General features: G+C 36.1%; 1 protein-coding gene across 8 annotated transcripts; it reads right to left on the bottom strand.

Moving 5' to 3' along the window:
• Nucleotides 1-2,116: 2,116 nt before the first annotated feature.
• On the bottom strand, nt 2,117-21,334 carry LOC147865118 (phosphoinositide phosphatase SAC8-like). Of its 8 annotated transcripts, none has more exons than XM_087317859.1 (22): nt 21,133-21,332; nt 19,663-19,845; nt 16,543-16,626; nt 15,802-15,929; nt 15,608-15,699; nt 15,042-15,099; nt 14,882-14,938; nt 14,764-14,797; nt 14,589-14,669; nt 14,401-14,507; nt 9,781-9,867; nt 6,887-6,964; nt 6,711-6,781; nt 6,385-6,483; nt 6,217-6,313; nt 4,254-4,362; nt 3,930-4,002; nt 3,758-3,851; nt 3,564-3,650; nt 3,381-3,447; nt 3,073-3,216; nt 2,117-2,349 (listed from the first exon to the last, which is right to left on the bottom strand). In XM_087317859.1, the coding sequence occupies exons 1-21, from the start codon at nt 21,191-21,193 to the stop codon at nt 3,077-3,079; spliced, it is 1,887 nt and encodes a 628-aa protein (XP_087173985.1). In that variant the 5' UTR covers nt 21,194-21,332; the 3' UTR covers nt 2,117-2,349; nt 3,073-3,076. The 8 variants fall into 8 exon arrangements, with proteins under 8 accessions (XP_087173985.1, XP_087173982.1, XP_087173987.1 ...); XM_087317856.1 differs by lacking the exon at nt 2,117-2,349 and adding an exon at nt 2,361-2,490; XM_087317861.1 differs by lacking the exon at nt 2,117-2,349 and adding an exon at nt 2,361-2,490 and having other exon boundaries at nt 3,073-3,204.
• Between the last annotated feature and the right edge of the window lie 2,591 nt (nt 21,335-23,925).

The raw sequence follows: 23,925 nt of genomic DNA, 5'->3' as shown, positions 1-23,925 counted from the left end.
GTGGATAGAGAATGTCATGAATTATGGAGTGGGAATGATCATATTGAAGCAAATAGCCACAATGAGGCTAAGTATATCAATTTAATTCATGCTTTACGAGTATGCTTGGAAAAGGAGTTAGGAATGTGATGGTAAAGGGGAGTTCATTGTTGATCCATACGGCAAGTGCAAGGAGTGTGGAAGGTACAAAAAGGATACCCTTTCTCCCCTTCTTCAACAAGCTCTTTGGAACAAGGGATTGAACCTTTACAATTTTGCCCACTACAAGTAGACTTAAGTTATAGCTCACCAAATTTGGTGAACATTATGTGTGTCAACCTCCTTGCATAAGACAAACTAGAAATTGTCCAAACCGACAGCTCGCATCTATGTGCTTCATACACATGCACTTATGAATATGCAAAGACCATACAAAAGAGCTTTCAAGGTTAATATATTCAAGGATAAGGAACACTTTAAACTAAGATTGTACTCCAAAAAGCTTACAAGAACAGGAACAAGATGAGCTATCTTACATATGCTCAAGAACATAAAGACATATAGGCGATAAATTATCAACATTCATAGGAAACTTCTATCAAGCAAGGAGGCTTGTATGCTTGCTTAAGCTATGCATGTGAGCTTAGACTTGACATATGCACTCCCAATAAGAGCCTACAAATACCCAAAAGATGAGAGAGAATCATACTACTTCTCCAATGCTTTGCTTATAAAATTCTCCAAAAAGTTGGTATATAATTTGAATTCAAAAATTACCTCAGGATCCCCTCAGTTTTTTACATGAACTAGTTGTAGTCTTTAGTTCAAAAAAGGCATGGAAAAAGTGGTCATATACTATGCCAAAAGATTAAGTGATGTGCATTTGACTTAAGCTATAGTTCACACACTTGAGCTTGCTAGATGCAAAGAATCTTCAAACTATACAATGTTCACGTTCTACTAGCACAATGGTGTTGAGATGAGCATTCAAAATGTAGTTACTTCAAGGTCATTTTTCACAACCATTTGAGAACCTTTGTCAACATCACTTTTCCTTTGGAGTTACCTCATGAGTTCCAAAGATGTCACCCCAAACAATAATATGTAGGCCAAGACCTGGTTGAGACCAAAGCTAACTTAAGAAACATAAAGAGGAACAACATGCATATTCTACAAGCGATGAACGGAGTAAACCAACAATCCCACTCAATACACAGTTCACAAAAAGAGCAGGTGTATGTGCATGACAGCAATTGGTAACAAATCAGTTTGGTGAGAAAAAACATGAAGCAAATGTTGAAGTGATTTCCACCAATCTGACCAATAGCAATTTTATTTAAATCTGTTCCATCATTCAATACCACAACCACAAAAGCAACATAACATAAAGCAGACCATGCCCTTAAGGAAATCAATGCACAAGTTGACATATGAGTGTCACCATACCATGAACTGCAACTAGCCTCTAGAGGAATTTGGCATGCAAGATATGTACATAAAAATATGTAGCAGCTCTACATACACAACTTAGAGAATTATGGTAAAAAGCATCCTTGCGGCCATAATATAATTTACTGCTGGAAGTGTATAGGATGAGAAAAGCAAGTGCATTTAATAAATGGTGATGAAGAATGAACATCTACAAGAACATTTCATCTAGCGATATTGTCTTCATGACTAAATTAAGTTGTCTGATTAGACTAGCATAACATTTTGATTTGGAATTGGGAATGATAACCTTTGTGTTCCTATTTCTCTATGTACCAAGCCCGTTTAATTTCTCATCCACTTGTTTAACAACCTAAACTCTTTGAATCTTAATAAATATTAATCTTTGTGAACTTTTAGTGTGATTCAAAACATTATGAATGCATAAACCTCAAAGTCTCACACTAGCAACTATGCTTGAAAATTTATCCCTTTAGAAAGAACTAAGACTTATATGCATGCATTGAAAAGAACTTAAATCCCCGCAATTGTTGGAACATATTATGTTGTGTACTTATGGTACAAAAATCTTTTAACAAATTGATTTATGATACATTTTCACAAAAGTGGCATAAACCTGTTGTTTATGTGACTTATAGCTTGAACTTTGTATACATATTAAATGTTCGTAAATGTCACCATAGCAATATAAACCTGTGAATATATAAAATTTACAAGAAAAGTTGTACGCTTGAATTACATATACCCCATTTATATACATATACATATGTTTTCTTTAGCATTACAGATCGTGTTTGATACACCTAAACTGCAGATTCTATGACTTTGCTTATGGAAGCAATCTTCTACCATCCCTGGTCCTTCGATTCTATGAGTAGATATCTTACATTGATACGCCCATTCCAGAGCTCCCACGAAAACCTGAGTTTTTTACTCTGGGTCAGTGGGTGGCTGATTCCAAGACTTCGCTTGTGAAAGCAATCTTCTGCCATCCCTGATCCTTCATTTATGAGTAGATATGTCATATTCATATGCCCATTACAGAGCTCCTCCCACAAAAACCTGGGTGTTTTTCCTTTGATTATTCAGAGTGTTACAGGGGTATATACTCAAAAATGTAATTCGTCTGAACAGTTTATGTGCTAGTGCAGAAATCTAGAGTATCTGGACCCTATATGCAAGTAATCTCCTTTATATGATCACATTGAAGTCTACCTATTTAATCTACAGATTCCATATCACCCATTTCCATGATGAGAACTGTTAGTGACCACAATCTCCTTATCAATTAATTAACCTAATACGACATGATTATGGACCCATTCCTCTAGGAAGCAGAAGGGTCTTAGCTAGGGGGAATGAGCGTGGGTCGTTTATAAACTTTAGGTGTCAACATGAATTCATGTCAAATTAACCAAATTTATTAGGTTGATTCATTGACAAGAGACTGAACTTTGTATAAAATAATATTTATTAGGGTAACGTTGACGAGCATGAATTTTGTGTTAATTAAATAGTATTTATTTGGTTCATTAGTTGAAAGGAGAGTGCAAAGAGATTTAAGACGAAAATGTGGTAGGAAATAGCCAAAATTAAGAAACAGTACAGGAGGCTGAAAAATGGCCATTTTCAACCATGTCATACCTCATCAGGATAGCTTGCAAAGGCGAGGTCGACTGCAGAACTGACGGCCATTTGCTTTCACAAGAGCTGCCATTCCCGCAGTAATACCGGCCCAGAGGACAGATTTTATGAAGTAGCATGCATCCTTTTTCACTGCATTCCATTCTATTACCAGGATCAATATAATAACATTACCCCCATTCAATTCTCTTTCAGAAGATAGTTTTTTTATTGTACCAAAAGATAGTTCTCATTTTATTTGAAATGGAGCCTCATGGATATTTTTGTTTAGAAATATCACTTAAAATTGTGTTATACATGTAACATACCTCGTGCAATGGAGCTCGAGGTTAGGGTTATGCCAGTTACTATAAGGGCTGATGCCAGAGGTAGATACTGTACACAACGATAGTGTAAACAAGAATACAACAGCATCCTTGTAAGTAAACAGAAAAAAATAGATATCCTTGTACATAGAGCAAATATATTGTTGCTTTGTGTTTAAGACTCACAGTAATTGCTTCAAACCCATCTCCTTGGAATGGTGATGGTTTGTATCGGCTCACAATGTAATGTCCACTTATAAGATCTAATGCATCCTGCACAATGGTAGGAATATCATTTCATATATACATATCTTTATACATTAAAGAGCTTCTGGTGGCAAAACCGAGCAGATTAGACTTAATTCCATGAGAATAAACACCTGTTTGCTTCCATCGTGAAAATTATTGAGATAATATCTAGTCAGAGCATTCAATCCATCTTGCAAAAGTCCAACGGTAGTCCTCTTCCCAAATCTAATAGAAATTCAGTTCATATTAATAGTTCATCCAGAAAAAGAGAATAAGAAATTGTGCTTGAGACGGAAATCTTACCTCAGAAAGTCTCGTTTCAGTGCTTCTGTGCCGCTATACTGTAGGCTTATATCATCACCATGTTTACCCCATACTGATTGTTTGAGAGAAGAGAAAACAAAAATGTGCATCTTTTTAGTACTACTCTCACACTTACAAATGTTACTAACAGGAGATATACTCAGATTATGCTTTTAGAAGACCAAATTATAAATCAGAAACGATTTTGAAAAAACAGGCTAGAGTTGGAACTATCATGTTCCAAGGTAAAATTCTATATAGTCATTTCTAAAACAATCTAAATTATACTATGCAGTTGAATGGGGGACAGAAATATATGCTTACACATCTTAAAGTGATGATCAAGATTGTCATAATTTGAGATCTTTTCTAACTCATCAAAGAATCTTATTCTCCATAAAGCTTGTTCAAGAGCATTTCTTGCAAGTAAGCTCTGTAGATAAAAATGAAAACAAATCAAATTACATATTTTAGACAGTATTATTCGAATAGGCACTGGCATCATAGAAAACAATAAGATGGAAAACATAGGGCTCCTCTGATTCCATATCCTGATCGCAGAATTGGAAGATCCATTCTTCTATAGCTGCTCTTTACATGATGAAGTGCATAATTGAGAGACGTATCCATATTTGATGGCCTAATGATAAATCTATTCTACTAGAAGTATGAAAAAGAGGACCTTATAGTGGGCACCTTCCTGATGAGAGACGTTCTAGGGCTGATCCAACTTGATGTTATCAGTTTGAACCATTCTATTTATTCTTTTCCATTTTGTTGATGTCTAAGCATGGACAATCCGAGCTACATCAGAATGAGGGTAGGGCGTTTCTATTTATGTCATGAGAGTAAAATGATTCTTGCATATCAACATAACAACAATGATTATCTCCCTGTTCTTCCATCTGTTTTGATCATGTGAGCTCTCAACATTGAGTACCTTTGCTTTGGCCCAAACCCAGTGGATACAAGCCACAGATTGGAACGGTGCCTTGGTCACTATAGGGGCTACCAATCTCAGCCCAGATTACATCATGGGGCACTGACGATTTCTGCTTTATCATGCAGGCAATCATTGAGACTAAAAGCCTCTTTAAATGTCTCCGCTATGTATGCGCCATGCCATTTGAAGGCTCAGTTCCCAAGTTTCCACCCTATAAATAGGTGTCAGTGTTACATCATAATTTTGTTTGGGGTTCGTGAGACTGTCTATATGTGCACATTTTCTTTCAAGGGTTACAGCCTCCTGAAGTGAGAATCGAAATTTCAATGATTGTTACTTCTAGGTATATAGTGTTTTTCTTGTATGGCAACTTTTCGTCTCCCACTAAGGACTCTGGTTCTAACCTTGTAACTCATGCTTGCGTGGTGTTAAATTAATGTTATCAAGGTTTACCAAAAAATATGTTTGTAAAAAATGACTTCAAAGCATCTCGATGTCTTAGTACCCTTTGAAGAGAGAAATCAGCACAATGTCTACATACAGTAATATATGTTATATAGGGTAAAAGGCCTTCCGAAAATCCACAAAGCAGTGATAAAGAATTCTCCTTTTATTGGCTCTTCCTTCCTCAAGTGGCACCTGGCCAGATTCCGTTGTCACTTTTTATCTTATATACTTTTATATTTACGGAGTATTATTTACTTATTTTTTTGATTTGTTGTTCTCCAAGACGAGACAACACTTAAGATGTAATCTCTTGTTGGGTCTTATAGGCCATTTTGGCCTCTTAAAAGATGTAATATATCTTTCTTTCTTTCTTTCTTTCTTTTCATCACTGATTCTTACTTGGACCAAAATCGTCATGATCAGTTCACATTTTACAGATTCGCATAAACTGAATGTAAGGCTTATAGTCCAAAGATGACCAATCAATTGTATTTCTCATTTTCTGTAGAGTAAAAACGACAGATTCCCATGTGTGAGAAATGTCTGTCTGGAAGTGTTATAGAGTGTTTTCACATATTCCCTTCCATCCAAACCTAGGGTAATTTTAGTTCTGTGCTAGGTAGGTTGCCTCTCATTTAGCATTTTTCCATGCTCTTACTGGGTGAGGTCAACCTCATTTAGGTACAGTTTATTTCATACCATTATATTGCATTCAATATAGAATCAAGGTCAAGGTGCTATCAAAGGCTGACCATGCTTTATAACTTATTAGACACTCCAGAGAATATGCATTACATGATGAGAACTTTGAGTCTCATAGAAATTATGCCGTATTTTAGTTGCATTCTCATGTACACAAAGAAAGTAATCTAGATATCAAAAAAACAAACATCTTACTTGTGTAATATTTGTTCTGTCTAAACAATCTATACAATTTACTCGGATGACACCTCGCTGCTTCTCAACATGTCCATCAGCATGCACGAAATAGAAGCTGTTTCAGACATCAACCACTCCATGAATACCAGTTGACAATTGAATGGACATTATTATGATCACTCTTACCCCTGCCAGGTGCAATCCTCCTTGATTTCATCATACAGAAATGATAAGCGGTTTAAGTGCAGGTGCCCACAGATCTTATGGAAATCGAATGGAATGTATCTGCACACGAGGTCATACTTTTATTTGTTATTCTCTTTATCAAAATCCAGCATTACTGAAAAAATTAGCCACAAAGTCCAAAATCAGAGGAGCTATGCCAGAATATCTTTACAGAGACCATGGGTGGGATCCGTATCCATGCAAACTACATAACAAGAAGAAGACTTCCAGATAAATTTTAGGTAATCTTCTTTTCTCTATATAATATAATGTAAGAAAATACACACCTTATACTATGATCAGTTATATTCTGGACAGCGGTACTATATGCCAAACTTAGCATCTTTTCACTCCCATGCTAAAAAACCATTAAAGAATTCAAAATACATTCTCATTCATCAGAAAGCTGATACCTAACATGTATTTTACATCAACGATTTAAGAAACTGTACTTGACTATTACTTGATTCAGCAGATCAACTACGACAACAGAACCATATCGTTGAATAAGGTCATGAAAATGGCGTTCTATCACCTCAGGCTGCATTAACATGAACAATAGTTCATAACTATTAAACAGTTATCTCAAAAAAATGAAAACTCAGACAAAAGGTATCCTGAGAAGACATAGAAGGAACAATTTTCAAAAAGCGCATACAAGAAACCATATAACCAACCCAAACTGAATATGAAAGTGGTATGCAATAAAAATTAAGCTACCTTAAGAGAAAGAACAGTCATGAAAGACAGGTATAAAACTACATAAGGACAACGGAGAATATCTAAAATGCAAAGATTCTATAGCTGATACTACATCTACAGTTGAATACAGGGAACAGCCCATATATCAGACGTCTAGACTGTTGGGATCAAAAGTGTGAGGTGCAGAAATGGTCCATATAGGACATTAGGATTAAAATAGTCACTTTTTCTGGGAGTAGCTCTAATGTGCACAAAAATTATCTCAAAATGTGTGAGAAAACAAATAAATCTGAGTATGGATGACATCAACTTGGCATTGGATTCCCATGCTTCACTCTACATTGGTTTTCACTAAGATTCACACAATGAGAACTTGCTATATCAGTATTTTTAGGGCCATGAAATAATGATGTTAGCATCTTTATAGAAGGTTGGTTCTCTCCAGTTCATGCATGGTAAATATTTAAATTTCCCCATATTGTTCTTATTTCAAAATGCATGAAACCTGTGGAACTACCATGACACAGTTTTCTTGGAGGATTGCAGTTCGAGTTCTACCCTCTCCATTATCTATCTTCTCTTTTCATGCTCACAAATAATCTCTTCTCTACGTTTAGGGTTCAGGCTCTGTCTCTAACTCTGCGTTTAGGGTTTCGGCTCTGTCTCTGTCTCTGCGTTTTCTGCAATGTCTGCCCTGTGTGTTCTCTGCAATATCTAATCCTCTGCGTTTTCTACAATGTCTGTCCTCTATGTTTTCTGCAATGCCTGATCCTCTACGTTTTCTGCCAAATCTGATTCCCTGCATTTTATACCAAATCTGTTCCTCTGTGTTTTCTGCCCAGTAGAAATTCCTAGAATCTATATTGTTCCCTCTGCCCTCAGCATTTCATACCTTGTACCTGCTGTCCTAAGACGCCATGGAGTCTAAATGGACAGAAAATGAAAATATAAATCTTAACATGCACGACGAGGGTCCAGATCCATGGAAGACCCCAAGAAGATACCATAGACGAAAAGGACGGGATGGAAGCACCGCGAATAGCGTTAGAAGGGTGCACAAGGCACCCAGAACCCAGGCCCCATTCGACATTCCATTTGATGTTGAAAATGGGAAACATGATCTATTACGCCATTTGATTGCGCACGAGATCAATCTTATTAGAGAGGATATGGAAATAGCACTAAAAGAAGAAATGAAAAAGGAGATAGAGAAACAGAAAACAAAGTTGTATGCCCCTCTCAAGACTGAGTTATTAGAAGAGATACGGAAAGACATAATAAGCCATGTGAAGAAATCACATTTAGATCTCAAGGATGACATGACACAATATCTTAAGGATGAAATATCCTCAAGTAAGGTTGAGTTAGGAGCTATAAAAGTGGATTTTAGAAAAGGACAAGAAGCAGTGGAAAGATGTATCTCTACATTGAAAGCCAATGTCACTAAGGATTGCATATCCACGAGAAAGTCGGGCACAACCAGCCTCTTGTAAGGAGAACCTAGGTCCTGTAAATGTTACTCCTAGCTATGTGTAGGAGCGTGTGTATTCCACCTTTTCCTCTCCCAAGAAGAATTCTGGTTCTGATCTTGTTACCCATGCTTGAGTGGTGTTAAACACCATCACTTTAGTTTTGTCCATGTTGATTGAAAAACCTTTGTCCGTACAAATAGTTTTAAGGCATTTAGATGTCTTTGTAGTCCCTCCGGAGAGTCAAAAATCAGCACAATGTCATCAGCATATAGTAATAGTTGTATAGCTATACTTGCTAGGCGTGCTCCGGAACCCCCGAATCTCTCTATCCATGTTTGATTTGGACAAATTTGGAACATAGAACAGCCCAACGGAGATCTATGTTTGAGTATTATTGCAACAGCATCAATACTCGATATTGGGAATATTACTGAGGGCATTACACATGGGGACACACATGCCCAACAGAGTGGGACATGCCATTACACAGATGCACAAAATCATAAATAATGAAAATAGAAACTGGGTTAGGCTGAATATTGAGCACAAGAAGAGTGTTACATATGTTTCTTCGATTACCAGAAGCACTTCTGTTTTTATTTCAGATCCCATTTTTTATTTTTTGTTCTTCATTTTACATCCCCCACCTATACAGCTGGGGATTCATTAACCTACCTTGGCCTTGTGTTCACAGGACTTATCTTCTCCATGAGAGGAGCTCCACAGGCTCCACGTGCTAGGAGGAACGCAGTACAGGGAGACTAGCGAGGATCAAGCATGATTCACTGCTGCCAACATTGATGTACTACGGAATCATCCAATAAGCATGTTCATGGATTAAACCACTCACATTCCATCTGGACCAAATCCCCTTCTTACAAAATGGGTAGTTTGGCCCCTCCCTTTTGAATATTGATCTGAAACCTCACTTCTGTTCACATTATTTCGTCTCACATATTAAGCTTGTTACCTTTTCTTTTTCTGTGTAATAATTTTTCTAACAATTTAAGGAGGTCAACAACAAAAAGCTCTTTTCTATGAGTAAATTATGGATGCAAGATCTTTCGTTCTTTTATGAAGGAATGTTCAGTTCAATAAGAAGGAATCCAATTCCAAATCTTCAGCACGTATTCCTTTCATGCACACCATCCGACACACATGCAAGAGAGGGGGAGAGGGAGACCGTTTCTTCAATGCTGGTTAGCTTGAGTTCGGGCTTGTAAGTCAAATCCACAATCTGCTCCCAAAGCAATGGAATAGATCCTCGAATCTACAAAAATTCATGAAGTAAAAATATTATATAACATTCAAACTATTATTAGCTATTTCACCCCAACAAAGACATAACAAAGACCCACAAGAGATGCACATCTGCTAAGAATGCATGTTTCAAGGACATTTTTTATAACAAATTTGTCAGTGGAAGGCTTGTAATAGTTTGGAAAATCAAATAGATGATAGTTCTAATTCTTTTAGCGATATTATAAAATTCGTATTCCCACCCATTACAACTTTCCAAATAGCAAAATCTTCATCCTTCTTCATCCTCATACCACTGTTGTTTCCGTTCCAACTTATGTTGCAGCATTTAAATCTCCTATTCTTCAACAATCATCAATTGTGCATGGAGATCAAGTATTCCCTAATGTTTTTATGACCACTCCAACAACATATCAACCTAATGTTCTGGTGATGCAAGAAGCTACTCAACCTAAGGTAGAAGGGGATTTCTCGGAGCAAGTAAATCAACGTCTTGATGATATTACTAGACAAATCTAAAACATGCAAGCAAATTTTAATGTAAGTCAAACTCGTAATTCTCCAAGACAAAGGAGAGTGATTGTGTGCTACACATGAGGTGTTGAGGGACATACATATACACGATGTCCTTCACGACGACAAGGTGATTGGGGTCAAGGCATGTATCAATTTCAAAGTAATCAAAACAAAACTAACAAATTTCACCAACTCAACAACCATGTGGTAGGAGGGGAAAGTACTTTAGTGCAAATTCCGACAATTCCCCCTAAGGTAAATCTTATTGACTTTGTATATGATATAGCTAAATATCGTGATGTTGCACACATTAAGACAACTAGTGCATCACATAAAAAAAAGAGTTGGAAGGAGAGTCTAGTAACTCTCAACAAAAAAAGAAGGCTAAGGTGACTAATTTGGAGGATATACCTAGAAAGAAACATTCGCGAAGAAAGATTAAAATTGATGATATGCCTATGGGGAAATGTGTGGAACCATTCGATCTCAAGCAAGAGCTAATCTCTAGTGGATGGCACATTACTTGGCCACAACTTCTTCAAATCTCCCCATCACTAAAAAATGAGTGGGGACGTGTATCGAGTATACAACAAAGTATAAAGACATTACATTGTGCGAAGATTGTGCAAGTGAAAGATCGAAAGGATATTCAACCCACTATTCTGGTAACTGTTAAAGGTCTTTTAATTAAGGATGCCTTAGTAGATAGTGGTATTAGAATTGATCCTACATCTAATGTCGTAATGAGTAAGATTGTAAATCCTACCTATCAAAAATCCTCTACTAGGATATGTTGTATATATATATATATATATATATATATATATATATATATATATATATATATATATATATATATGTAGCCGGTCACAACCGGTCAACACGCGCAAATGAGGAACACAAAGATCAAGACAACAAGAAATAGAAAGTACAAATACAAATTTTTACGTGGAAAACCCTGAATGGGAAAAACCACGGAAGTCCACAAACTCCGAACAATATCACTATGGTAGAAGGAAATACACCGGAGACTCTAAAGCAACAACCTTGAGCTCCTCTTCGTCTGGCGACAGTTACAATAGAGTTACAACTCACACTCTCTCTCTCCTACTCACTCTAGTTACACACTCTGATACACTAGTTACAAAAAATGCACGCTCACATCTAAATTATTTGCCCTAGGTGTATTTATACTAATACACATTATGGGCTATTTACAAATATGTTGACATGCCTACTTCTATCAAGAACTATGTATCGGATGGCCCTACTTGTGTTCCGAGAGTTGATAAAGACATAATAATTGTGGTAACCTCTTTCTTTGTGTTGACAAGGAGAAAGATGGTGATGGCAATTGTCAATGTGTGTGTGTCTAGTAGTGTGAGATTTTTTCCCTCCCGCTTAACGGGGGTTTTTTCCCACACAATAATTTGTTATATTTTTAGTATTTATATTCCTTTGTCTATAGCCTACCATTAAGGCGAAGGAGTTTTTTCCTCTCTTTTTTTAGGCTCACCATAAATGGTTCGCTCAACAAGCAAGGAGGGGGGCTAAATGTGAAGTCAGTATTTGTTCGTAAGAAAAGACTATTGCAAACATGTTGGATGATAAGAGGTCTAATAATAAAGAACAATATGAAAGGATCAAGTATTAACAGAAGAAGGAACTTGAACGGATATCAAGCAAGGAAAAAGGTAGAAAAAGCAATGCGTGGATATGCATATTTAGGCAGAGAAAAAAGCTCATAACACTTCCATCGGATATCCAAATATCAAAAGAAAAGATTCGTACAAAAGCTGACAACAAGAGCTTTCCAAAAATAGCTTGTTTACTCAATTTTAGATTGCAAAGGAGAAATAGTGATAAAAATAAAAAACGCATCCTATGGAGAAGCTTGTTTTAGAATAAAGCAAGAACAAAGCAATAGAAAGTCTATAAATAAGAGCATATTCTTAGCCATATAGGAGGAGGGGGATAGGAGGTCTACAAGAAGGGAGAAGAGTCTTCGTAGTGGGGAGAGGGAAGAATAGTCGAAGGAGGAAAGAGATGAAGGTAGAATAGTGAATGAAAGATATGAGTTTGGCTGATAGGAAATCTAGTTCTTTAGTTTTGTGGTTGTATTTGGAGTTTATACAATTGGTATTGTCTCAATAGTAGAATGTTCAAGCATTCTTGTCTCTTTCTCGTCTTCTCTATCTTTTCTCTATGGGCAGAGCCCACACAATAAGAGGATTTATTGTTGCTTTGTGGATTTCCGAAAAGCCTTTGACACTGTGCCACGTGCTCAGCTTATGCAACGACTAGAAGCCTTGGGTGTTCCTATAGATATGCAATGGGGAATCTATGCACTCTATGAATCTGTGTCAAGAAAAGTGTGGTCTTCTAAGGGCTTGTCAAAGGCGGTGGCTAGCACAATTGGCGTGAAGCAAGTATGCCCACTATCCCCCACACTCTTTGGTCTCTATATAGATGAGGTATCACAAAGCTATACAAATATTACTATATGCTGATGATATTGTGCTGATTTCTGACTCTCCGGAGGGACTACAAAGACATCTAAATGCCTTAAAACTATTTTGTACAGACAAAGGTTTGTCAATCAACATGAATAAAACTAAAGTGACATTTATCCAATGTCTTTGGGAGCTCCCTAAACGAAGGTACCCAAGGTTGGCACTTATGTCATCAAAACAACTGGCTGAAAATGGAGACACTCATTGTTGGTATTCTGAAATGCAGCAATGGTTCGAGTCACATGGCATGAGTATAAATGCACTACCCCCGTTCCAATATAGCTTGGACTGTCCCCATCTAAATATGACCAAAGTGGAAAAGAACAAAGTGATCCGAACTGATATTATTAACTTGGAAAACAAGATAACATGGATCAGCCCCAAAATACTGGCCCACTATAAGACACACTTCTTACATGCATCGGAGGATGGATTTGTCATCAGGCCACCTTATATGGACATACATCTATCCTATGCACTGCGTAGTGTGATAGGCCAGCTGTGAACTTCATCACATCAGCTACAAATTGAGGTAGGTAGATATACACGACTACCTCTAGAAGAGAGAATTTGCCAATTGTGTCATCAAGGAGTGGAGTCTGAAGAACACTATGTTTGTCATTGTAGTGTCTTTTATGAAATCAGAGGGAGATACCATTGCCTCTTTAAACAAGGCTTTGGCCCACTACGCAAGGTAATGGAAAATGAGGACCAACCATGCCTAGGACTTTTCTTGCTAGACCTCAAGAGACATCGGGAAAAGTTGTTGAAGAATACAGCCACACAAGCTCATCCACAAAGAAAAATCACAACTTTCTTTAGCCCCATCACTCCTAATGCTAGAAGTCAACCCCGGGATACACAAATGGGCTTTAGACCAGGACATAACAAAGGGGTTACAATTGATCGGGCAATGGCAATTTGCCATGCACGTAAGCCTCGGCCCCATGGACCACGACCTCGACACCCTTGTCATCGACAGATAAAAGCCATTATCTCCCGCCATTGTAGGTGCTTCCCTCGCTTTGGAGACATTTCTATTCTAGATCGACCTATGCTAGAGATCTTTCGAAGACAAAAGCTACAATATACCTAACTTGAGGATCTCACATGTGCCAAAAACCAGATTCCCTCATTAATTTTCTTTTCATGTTATTTACTTTTATATTTACTGTGTAATATTTATTTTATTTTGATTTGTTCTCAAAGACGAGACAACACTTAAGATGTAATCTCTTATTTGGTCTTATAGGCCATTTTGGCCTCTTAAAAGACGTCAATATATCTTTCTTTCTTTCTTTCTTTCTTTCTATATCTCTTCATCAGTTACATCCAGTCATAATACCTTGTGTGGAAACAGATGCCCAGCTGAGGTTACAATGATAACCAGAAAAACATTTTTTGTACCATTCACAGTTATCACATTATCAATACCATTCCCATCTGATAACCCCCGGGATCATTTTTCATCTTGTTTTGTTTAATATGCAAAACTAAAACTTTTAAGGTAATACCTGTACATAAGAAGCCAGATAATCTCCGATCTTCAGTATCTGCTCTGTCTCAACAAAATTGGCTGTATGACCCTCGCGATCAGCTCCTCTACGCCACATCCTTGTTCCTGTAAAAATAATAAAGTAGAAATTCAATTCCCTGATGAACCAAACTATAAAAAATATTCAGCTTGAATAGTTGTCCTTACCTAGACGTCGATTACATCGACGTGCAAACAAAGTGATGTTCAGATGATTTCCTTTAACTGGTACTACCACTTCTTGAAAGCGTTAATTTCTGTTAAGGAATTTGCATTATTCCTTAATAGAAACATTTCCAACAACTTCGTTACAGCATAATTAGACGTAAGAAAAAAAGGATATTCCCTTGAATAACAGGTAGTATATAGGGCTCCAACTGCAAAGAATAGAAAATTTTCAATGCATATTAAGCAAATAGAAAGGTCAAAAGAAAAATAAATAAATAAAAACATTACAGAACCTTGCACTCAATCATCTCCACCAGGATATAATGGTTCCAAAGGAATCTTGGATCAGCCTATATGGAATGAATTGGAAGACAAAAATGTTATTTATCAGTAAGCAATGAATGTTGGAAAGTGAGACATTACCAAAAATCTTGAAGGTTTGATAAAAATAACCTGTTTCCAAAGTGGCTGTGATTTTCTTATTCTTGCAAAAGAATCAGTTCTTTGCAAACTGCATTAAAAACCAATGAAATTAATATTTTAATATTGACATTGAAATGCATGGTTCATTCACCAAAAGACATGCCAGTTTCCAATATGCTTGTGTTAAGGAAATGCAAATATCACTACTGTCTGTATCTAGAAGTCTGTTGTGTATACAATACATATATACATTCAACATTACACACAATTGAATGTACATATATGCATGTACCTTAATAAGATCAAAACATTTTAATGAGAATTTACACTCCTTAAGATAAGCAAAAATATACTCAAAAAGAATATTAGACATGTATATATATGGATATATATACTGTATTCTGGTTAGTAGATAGTATTATCTAACTGGAGACTTTATACATTCATGCTTTAGGACTTCTGATATAGACTTGCAACCACCACACTACGTCAATGGTAATGTAATTGTGCATCATAGTGAAATGATGTAAACAATTACAGAATTGCAAAAAAATGACACAAAAAATTGATATTGGGTACCTTTTGTATGGGTATACCTGAGAGTTAAATCAGTTTCATAGGAGAAGAACAAGCCTGGAGTCTTTTCCAATAGCTTGAGGAGACTGAAAAAGTGGGCTTCATCTTGTCTCTATTAGTTCAAAATGGGGAATTTATTTGAAGGAAAGGAGGTCAAACAATGTAATGCACAATCTGGTTCTGGTTTCAAAAAAAATATGGTTTACTTATCCACCTCCTGCCTGGTAAGCATTTTCAAGTCTGAGTTACAAAAAAGAAATTTCATTTCTGATATCCTATAAACAGCACTTCCACCATAAGAGCCAGCATACTCCCTCCCAGTTATGACAAGCATATAGGACCCTGTACGAAAATCTTAAAAGAGTAAAAAGCAGGTCCAAATCTGCAAATTAAAAAGCGCATAGGCCTAGAAGTGCTAACTATGAGTACATAATTGAAGATGGGGAAAAAACAAATACTGAATAGATACTAAAAAGGCTTCAAGTACACGATATGAAAAGTGGAGACAATTTTGAAAAGGTGCTCTCTGATTTACGGAAGGACATCCTTTCATTGAATCAATTCAAGTTACAAGGATACAGTAATAAACTCAACTTTGCAGTTCATGTGAACTGTAATGAGATTGGAACCAAATATTGTAGAGCAATGATTAAATTCTCAGGGTTGGAATTTAGTGTTAAACGTTTCCACAAAGAGAGGCTCAACATAATTTAAGTTCAACAAAAATAAGAACACAATAGTGTGGGACTCAGCAAACCACATAAACTCTTGTGTTCAATCGCTATCCTTGTATGAACTATTTTTTCCCTTCATAGGAGTCTTCTTTTCAGTAATCAGAGCTATTGTTTGAACTTCTCTGCAACTGAAATATTCTCTTTATAAATGCAATAACAATCTCAATCTTACACATCAATAATGAAACCAAACTTAAAAAGAAGAAAGGGCAAGAGGATACCTGCTAAAAGATTTATCACTCCAATCACTCCATAAATTGTGCTTTTGCTTAGCAACTCCTGGCCAGTAACTCCAGATATCTCATCTGGCAGAAAATAAAGCTTTAAGTTAAAGTAAAATAAACTTTTGTTCTTGCTCAATTAACAGCTGAAGAATGCACAACCTAACACAAATCTTAGATTTTCAATTCTTTATTGCAATAACCAGTTTAACAAAATGAACCAAACTCTGATTTTGCATCCAAGTAATGACGGAGACTGTTGTAGGCATAACCTTACAAACCAAAATATAGTTAATTTTAAGAGGTTAAGGGTAGGATAGTCGAGTAACTGGTTATCCTAGGATATCACAATAGGTCTTAGGCCTAGTCAAAATTACTTCTTGCATGAAACTCCTAATTCCAAAACTTTATCGACGGGTAAGTGTGCTAAATGAGCTGCACACTGTTGTGGACCTTTCACAGTCCTAACGTGTATTTGTTCAACTGTGTTGGAAATATGAGATGTTGCGCAACGGAAGAATGTTGAGGACCTGTAGTTAGTGTCAAGTAAACATAGATAAACTAGAGAAACAGATTATGCGCGGTAGGCAGGAAGAAAGAAACAAGAAGCACACTGTTAAGCTCTAATGGAAGACTGTATTATTCTCTCTGAAAAAACTCTCTTTTTTACAATATATCAATTGGGCATATATAGTCAAGCCCTAACTGGTTCGTGTGTTCACAGTGTAGATACAAATGAGTAGAGTCGGCCTTTTATGCCAACAATCTGCATATTTTCTTGATCTTCCTGATGGTGCCAATGTTCTTCCTGTTTTCCATGTTAGTCGCCTCAAAGAACTTATTTGTTCCAACAGCATAGTAACCATGAAAGATTTGGTAACTCATGAGGATTTATCTTGTAAACTCATTTGCCAAACAAAAAACTTGATTCTCAAACTAAACATTTAAAATGAATCTGAGAATTCAAAATTAGTTGATTGGATCAAACTAGAAGTGATGCCACATGGTATAAAGAGCAAGTTCTTAAGTCTTCCTTCCCTGATTTTGTTTTGTCATTGCAAGTGTAATGTTTTGGAAATGAGGAGTATGTTATAGAAATCAGCTTATGAACCCAGTGTATAGCTAATTTTAATAGGTTAAGGGTTGGATAGGCAGTATCAGTTACCCCAGGAACTGAGAAGAACCTATATGTACCGGGAGCCTTAGTTGTTGAGCTATATAAAGGGGATTCGCTAACCCCTACATCAAGACATCTTGAGACGTTGTCGAGACTCTATTGTTGAGGTTAATATCTCTTCTTCAGACCTGTTATTCAACAACCAAGGTATAGCAGAAGGTAATATTTGGTGGTACGGGATATCGATGGTATTTTATGTTTATCTCATGTCCTTCGCTTGGGGGTAGTCAGTGTGGTTAAGCATCCTTAAACTATTATTCTCCTTAATCTCTTATTCTTTTGTTCATCGTTAGTATGATCCATTATTGAGTCCTTATTACAATCTAACTTAAATCAAGGAATACATTATTGATTAATAAATTTTCAGATGAAAATATAGAGCTAGGATATGAGAATAGTATATCAATGTGGTATCTCATAATGTCTGAAACTTCCAAAGAACTTTCCCACTACTATTGAAAGTGTGAATAGTATTCATTCAGACATCAGCTACAGACTTTTTATTCTTTCTCATGTGTGGTTTTGCATCTTGTCTTGTTTTATTACTCCTACATGAAGTAGAAAGGAGATGGAGAACGAATTAAAGATTATATCAATTCCTATCAAGGATAGCAGGGCTCTCATAAGTGGATCTACAATCAATTGATTGCAGAGCTATTGATGTGGCCAATAATTCTCTCTTTGAAAAAATGATAAGGGAGAAAGTATGAAGTGACGTTGATTTTTTCATCATTTCCTTAAATGCTGCAGGATTTCGCTATTTCCTGAAATCCCCCAATGAAAGATAGAAAAAAAAGGGATGAATTGACCTTATTACAGTTCAGACCACACATAGAACTAAGAAAAAACATATGAATTGACAACGTGATTACGCAAATAGCACAAGTCACTTGAGCCAGGGTTGAACATGAGATTTGGGAAATGATAATAACTTAGAGACTTTTGGGGAATAAAGATAAAATCATCCGTATTGCAGAGTTTTTCCCAAATAATGACACCAAGTACAAAATAATGATTCTCTTTTCTTTATGCTCTATGGAGGAGAACAGAACTGTTCGTTGACAAATTGGTCAAAAAATCTTTTCAGTATTAATGATTGAACTGAATGCTCTATCAGCAACTGGAAAATAGGACCTTCGAAAGTGCAGTGAAGTATTAATGGTTGGATTGAGCTTTACATCAGCTGCAGGTAATATGAGACACAACAAGAGGACATGATGTGTCATTGATGTACATCCAATCAGCTGATACATTTCTCACCCATAAGCTACTCACCCATGCACACATGTCACACATACAAACACTATTATTCTAGCAATGCATGATATTCCTGGTGGGAAACATCAAAATAAGGTGCAAAACCACAGAGAATGTTTACAACATCTCAGATTAGAAACAACATTTCAAAGACTAGAGCATAAATATGCCCATCAATGTCATGGGACACATACAAATGTAAAGAATTTGCCAGAGAAAATCTAAATAGGTGATACAGATTCCAAAACAGATTGCCTAGAATTCATCTGACTATGAATTTGCTATACCATCCATCGAGCACTAAAATAAACCCAGATGCAGATACATACATACATACATACATACATACATACATACATACATACATGTATGTGTGTGTGTGTATACATGTATTTATAAGTAGATTTTCAACTCTTTCCTCTTCTTTTCGAGAGAATTAATCTAATCAATGAGAGATCAATAAAATAGTATGTGATTATTTAATTGTTTCGGTACGTGCGGATAGATCCCATCAATTGTTGATATATGCTGACACACACACATAGAGAGAGAGAGATGCATTTCCTAACCACCTCATATTTGTCAAATTTAATTTCAGAATTTCATTGCAATACGAAATATATATGCCACAGGTGTCAAAATATTGTAATTTTCACATCCAGAAACAAGTATAAGAAGCAACTTACCAAACAGCTGAAATCTCCCATCAGTTCGATCAAAAGAGAGGATTTGATGAAATTTTCCATCTGTTGGCTCAATAACAAACTGACCCGAGTATTCAGATAGACTCATTTCACTACATAATCCAGAATAAGTGGTACACTTTCTCATAATCTCTTGTTCTGCTATCTGTAGGTGGTTGAGTACATCTATTTAAGTTTCAACAAAATAGGTATTATTTAAATTGCTTGAAAGAGTGCCAGAATTCTAAACTTAATACTTGCATTACTGGCGGAATCACTGAAACTGAGATAAAAACCAACAGGCGTATCTATTTGGAAATTCGCAAACAAGGAACACAGCTTGCAATGCATTACACACTGTGTTACTCAAACATTATCCAGCTAACTTATCGAGTGTTTATGGCTGCAGCTAATAGAGGATTTCCAAAAGAAAACAATACAAAAAAACTACTGACCAGTAAGGGAAACAAAAACAAAGTTGACTTGCAATGCATGTGTATGCTATTGGGCTAGAAAGAAGGGGCTCTTTGGTATTCCTTCTCCAGTTAGGAATCTTCATGAGGAACAACCACATCTACAATCATTTACATGTAATGTGTACCGATATATACACATATTATATGCAGCTATATAATATGTATGTTGTTTCGAATTGGATTCATTATAATCAGAAAGAATGTGGTCATAATTGAGGATCTTACAGAGATTGCACCTTGAAAGAAACTGGCCTGATCCAACATTCATTAGATGTAGTAATTTGGCACATTTATTACCTAATCATTGTGAGATATATCTTATGTGAATTCATGTATCATGAAGGTTAACTACATGAAATTGAATTTGATTTCTCTTCTTCACAATTTTAGCCTGCAAAAGGCACACACATATTCCATATTTGACGGTTGATATTATCCATCATCAGTTAGAACTCTATGATTTCAAGTACGAAAGGCTAAGCCAAAGCAAAAAAAACATCAGGAATGATATTCCTGTAAATGAAGATCTAAAACATCTTAGGACACACCAAGAAAGAAGAAAGTCTTGGCCATGTAAAAACCTAAAATCTTAAGACAAAAGAATAGTAAAGAAATGCCTCAAATTTTGAAAAAACTCAAAATCTACAGGCAAACAATATAAAGGAATTCTTGATTGAAATTTCCAAAAATCCAAAACGAACTAAATGAAAGAAGATTTGACATAATGGAAAGGTTAACCATCTAAGACGAAGAAAATGAAGGTCTAGGGACAAATTTCTGCTTAAGGAAACGAATTACGAAAAGAAGAAAGCGTGGTCAATTAAAAACCCTAAAATTATAAGCCATAATAAATGAATAAAAGAATAAGGAAAAAAGTTGAATACTGGAATAAAACCCCAAGATAAAACCAAACATTGATAAAAGGCTTTGGTTGAAAACCTAAGACAAAACCAAAAATTGGATGAAAGACATGATTAAACAAGGACAAGATACATACCGTCATCGGAAATATCTAGCCTCGTGCTAATTTCGTCTTCTTCCATAGAATGTTCCCACATAAATGAGACCTCTGTCACTCTGAAAAGCTCTCTTCAGAATCTCTTTCAAAACAAGGACACAAAAAACTCTGTTAAAATGTGGGAGTGTGTGTGCCTGTTAAATTCCCTCTCTTCCTATGTCTGTCAGACTCTCAGTGACAGCTTGTTAAATGAGGAAGAAGAAGCTACGGACACATGTATCTATCTATCTGTCTGTCTGTCTGTCTGTCTGTCTATGTATAATGTATAATGTATAATATGTATATATGTATGTATAATGTACATACATGTATTTAATTATGTACTCAAAAGTAAGCGTTTGTTGGTTCCCTTCCCTTTTTTGTTTCGTGCGAGCGTGTCTGTCGTGTGTGTATGTATATGTATGTACATATGTGTTGTTTAAAGTAATCGAAATTACCGTACACTTTATCGATTACAAACCCACACAAAGATGTCACTACGACATTGTAGTGATCTCCTAGGACTTTCCTTCGTGCGTGAAAATTACTAGCTTTCTTTGCTCCTAACTTTTCTCCTGATTACCTGGCTTGGTACGAGAAGAGGTTGATAACTTGTGTGTATGTGTGTGGTATAACTTGTGTGTGTGTTGGCGACATGTCTAACTAGTACCAAATATTTAAGAGGGCAAGTGCGGGCGTGGACAGTGCAGGTCGCATCGTTGATGGCGCGTGCGATCTCCACCGTCCAATCTAGATAATAAAAAGCACGCACTCAAGTTTTCACTTTATGGGAGCCCGACTTACAAGAGGGAGGAGCCCGACTCTAACCTATATATATGTTGTTGTGTGAGAAGAGAAATTTGAAATTTTATTTTTGTTTTGAGCGAGGGCAGGGAAACAAGGAAACCCTAACAGTCGGTTTAGGGTTTATTATGCAATCCCTCTGAGAACAAAGAAAATAAGGAGACTTCGAAGAAGAAGAAGAAGAAGAGTAAGGAGACTTCAACTATTCTCGAACCATCTGAACCAAAACTTCCTCTTGATTCGACCTCCATCTCCAACACTTACTGTGACAAAGAAAAGGTAACTACTTCCTCTTCCTTTCTTCTTCTTCTAAGCAATTATAATGATGGGAAGATGTCCCCATCACCATCACCATCATCCATTATATTTTTTAATAGATAATGATGAAAAGGTACATTATTCCTCCTCCTCCTCATCTTCCTCTTCTTCTTCTGCAACCATTTTGTAATCATAATGATGGAAAGTTACAACTTTTCTTAACCTAATATCATCATTAGAAATAAATTTGTTTCCATTAATGTATTCATTCTTTCATTGTTATATTCTTGAATGAAGTTTTTTCGTCATTATTTAAAATTGTCTCGTGTTCAATCTCATGTTGGTTTGCTTTTTCTTTTTGCTTTTGCTACCACCTATCATCCACCTACATCCTTAGATTTCTCAGTTGAGGTCACCTTACTTTAGTGTACATAGCCAAGTTCAAGATAGAACCTTTACCTCTCCATGCCTTCATTCCATTATGAGCATGAGGCAAAAGGTTCTTTACTGAAACATTTATGTTGTCTCAGTTATTAGGTTTGTGGTAACTAACCCAATCCTTGCAACCCTACCTTGCCTTAGTGGAACATTGCTCTGGCTTCACAATTGCATTTCTAATACTTATAGAAAGACAGTAGAATATCCTATATTTGATGATGGTAGCCGTTCCTGGAAAATTGCAAGAACAGATGTTGTCACAGAAACGATTCTCAGTGTTTCTATTTGTCAAAGATTTATGATTGTACTAGATATAAGCCTGAAATAAATACAAAGAAGACTAAGTTTAAAGACCAAAACAATCAGATAGCAAGTAATTTTTAACTCAGATCCAGACCTCGATTTCAAGTACTATCATTAATCTAGAAAACAGTAAGTGTAATGACTCATTGAATGGATTTTCATAAAGATACAAATTATCTTACAGAATTTTCAAGGTGACCCTTTTTTCAAAATTCAGGTGAGTTGTATAACTGTAAATCGTCCATTCTGCATATGACACTAAATATAATAACACAATGAATTTATGTACTAAAGTTAATCTATCTTGTAGTGTAGATGGGTCGATATCCTCTATTGAAGTCTTTTTATGGAAGTTCACCAAGACTGAGGTTAATATTTTTTGTAAGTTTTTTCCTTTCTAGGAAGCATCTCATGATTACCTCAATAGGTGAGTTCCAAATGGAAACCTATGATTGTGAGAATTTGGGGTTTATGTGTAAAGGAATAGAGGTGCATTTGTAAGCCAGGACGAGAGTTTTCTTGCTGTATATAAATCACAAGCATAAAAGACAAGGATCAGAATGGTTATGGTTGTTTGTTTGCATTCTCTTTAGAGAAAGATACATATATATTACTATAAAAGGTATACCTCAAACCACTAGATGCAAAGTGTGTCAAGGCCTTGTCTCTATGACATGTGTATAAAATAGTTGTCTATATAAGAGAAGTTTGAGATGTGCCTGTGAAGCATCCTATAGATTGGAATTGACCCTATTAAATATATAAGGTTTAGGGTTTACCAAAAAACTTATTTCACTAATAGAGCTCATAATGTTCATCGAAGTATTACGAAGAGAACATTAAAAACGAGGGTGCAAGAGATTACTACCAGGAGTATATTGCCATTGGGAGATGTAATACTGGATGCTTCTAGTGATGAGGAAGCTCTTGAATTTCCTACCATAGCTATCAAATATATGGTCACAAAGAGCTCACAACAATAAATCTACC

This window comes from Azolla caroliniana, unplaced genomic scaffold (assembly GCF_043228905.1).
Source record: "Azolla caroliniana isolate FFs.n. ecotype wild unplaced genomic scaffold, voAzoCaro1.0.p SCAF_4, whole genome shotgun sequence".
NCBI classification, from domain to species: domain Eukaryota; kingdom Viridiplantae; phylum Streptophyta; class Polypodiopsida; order Salviniales; family Salviniaceae; genus Azolla; species Azolla caroliniana.
Note: the sequence above shows the minus strand (reverse complement) of the source record. Positions and strands in the feature narration are given on the sequence as shown.

Excerpts from the sequence above, each read along its gene's own strand:
- LOC147865118 (XM_087317859.1), bottom strand. The coding sequence starts at position 21,193 with ATGTGGGAACATTCTATGGAAGAAGACGAAATTAGCACGAGGCTAGAT. Across the intron at positions 19,846-21,132 it reads GCTAGATATTTCCGATGACG|ATGTACTCAACCACCTACAG; the intron begins GTATGTATCTTG and ends AAACTTAAATAG. Across the intron at positions 6,782-6,886 it reads TAGTTGATCTGCTGAATCAA|CATGGGAGTGAAAAGATGCT; the intron begins GTAATAGTCAAG and ends ATGGTTTTTTAG.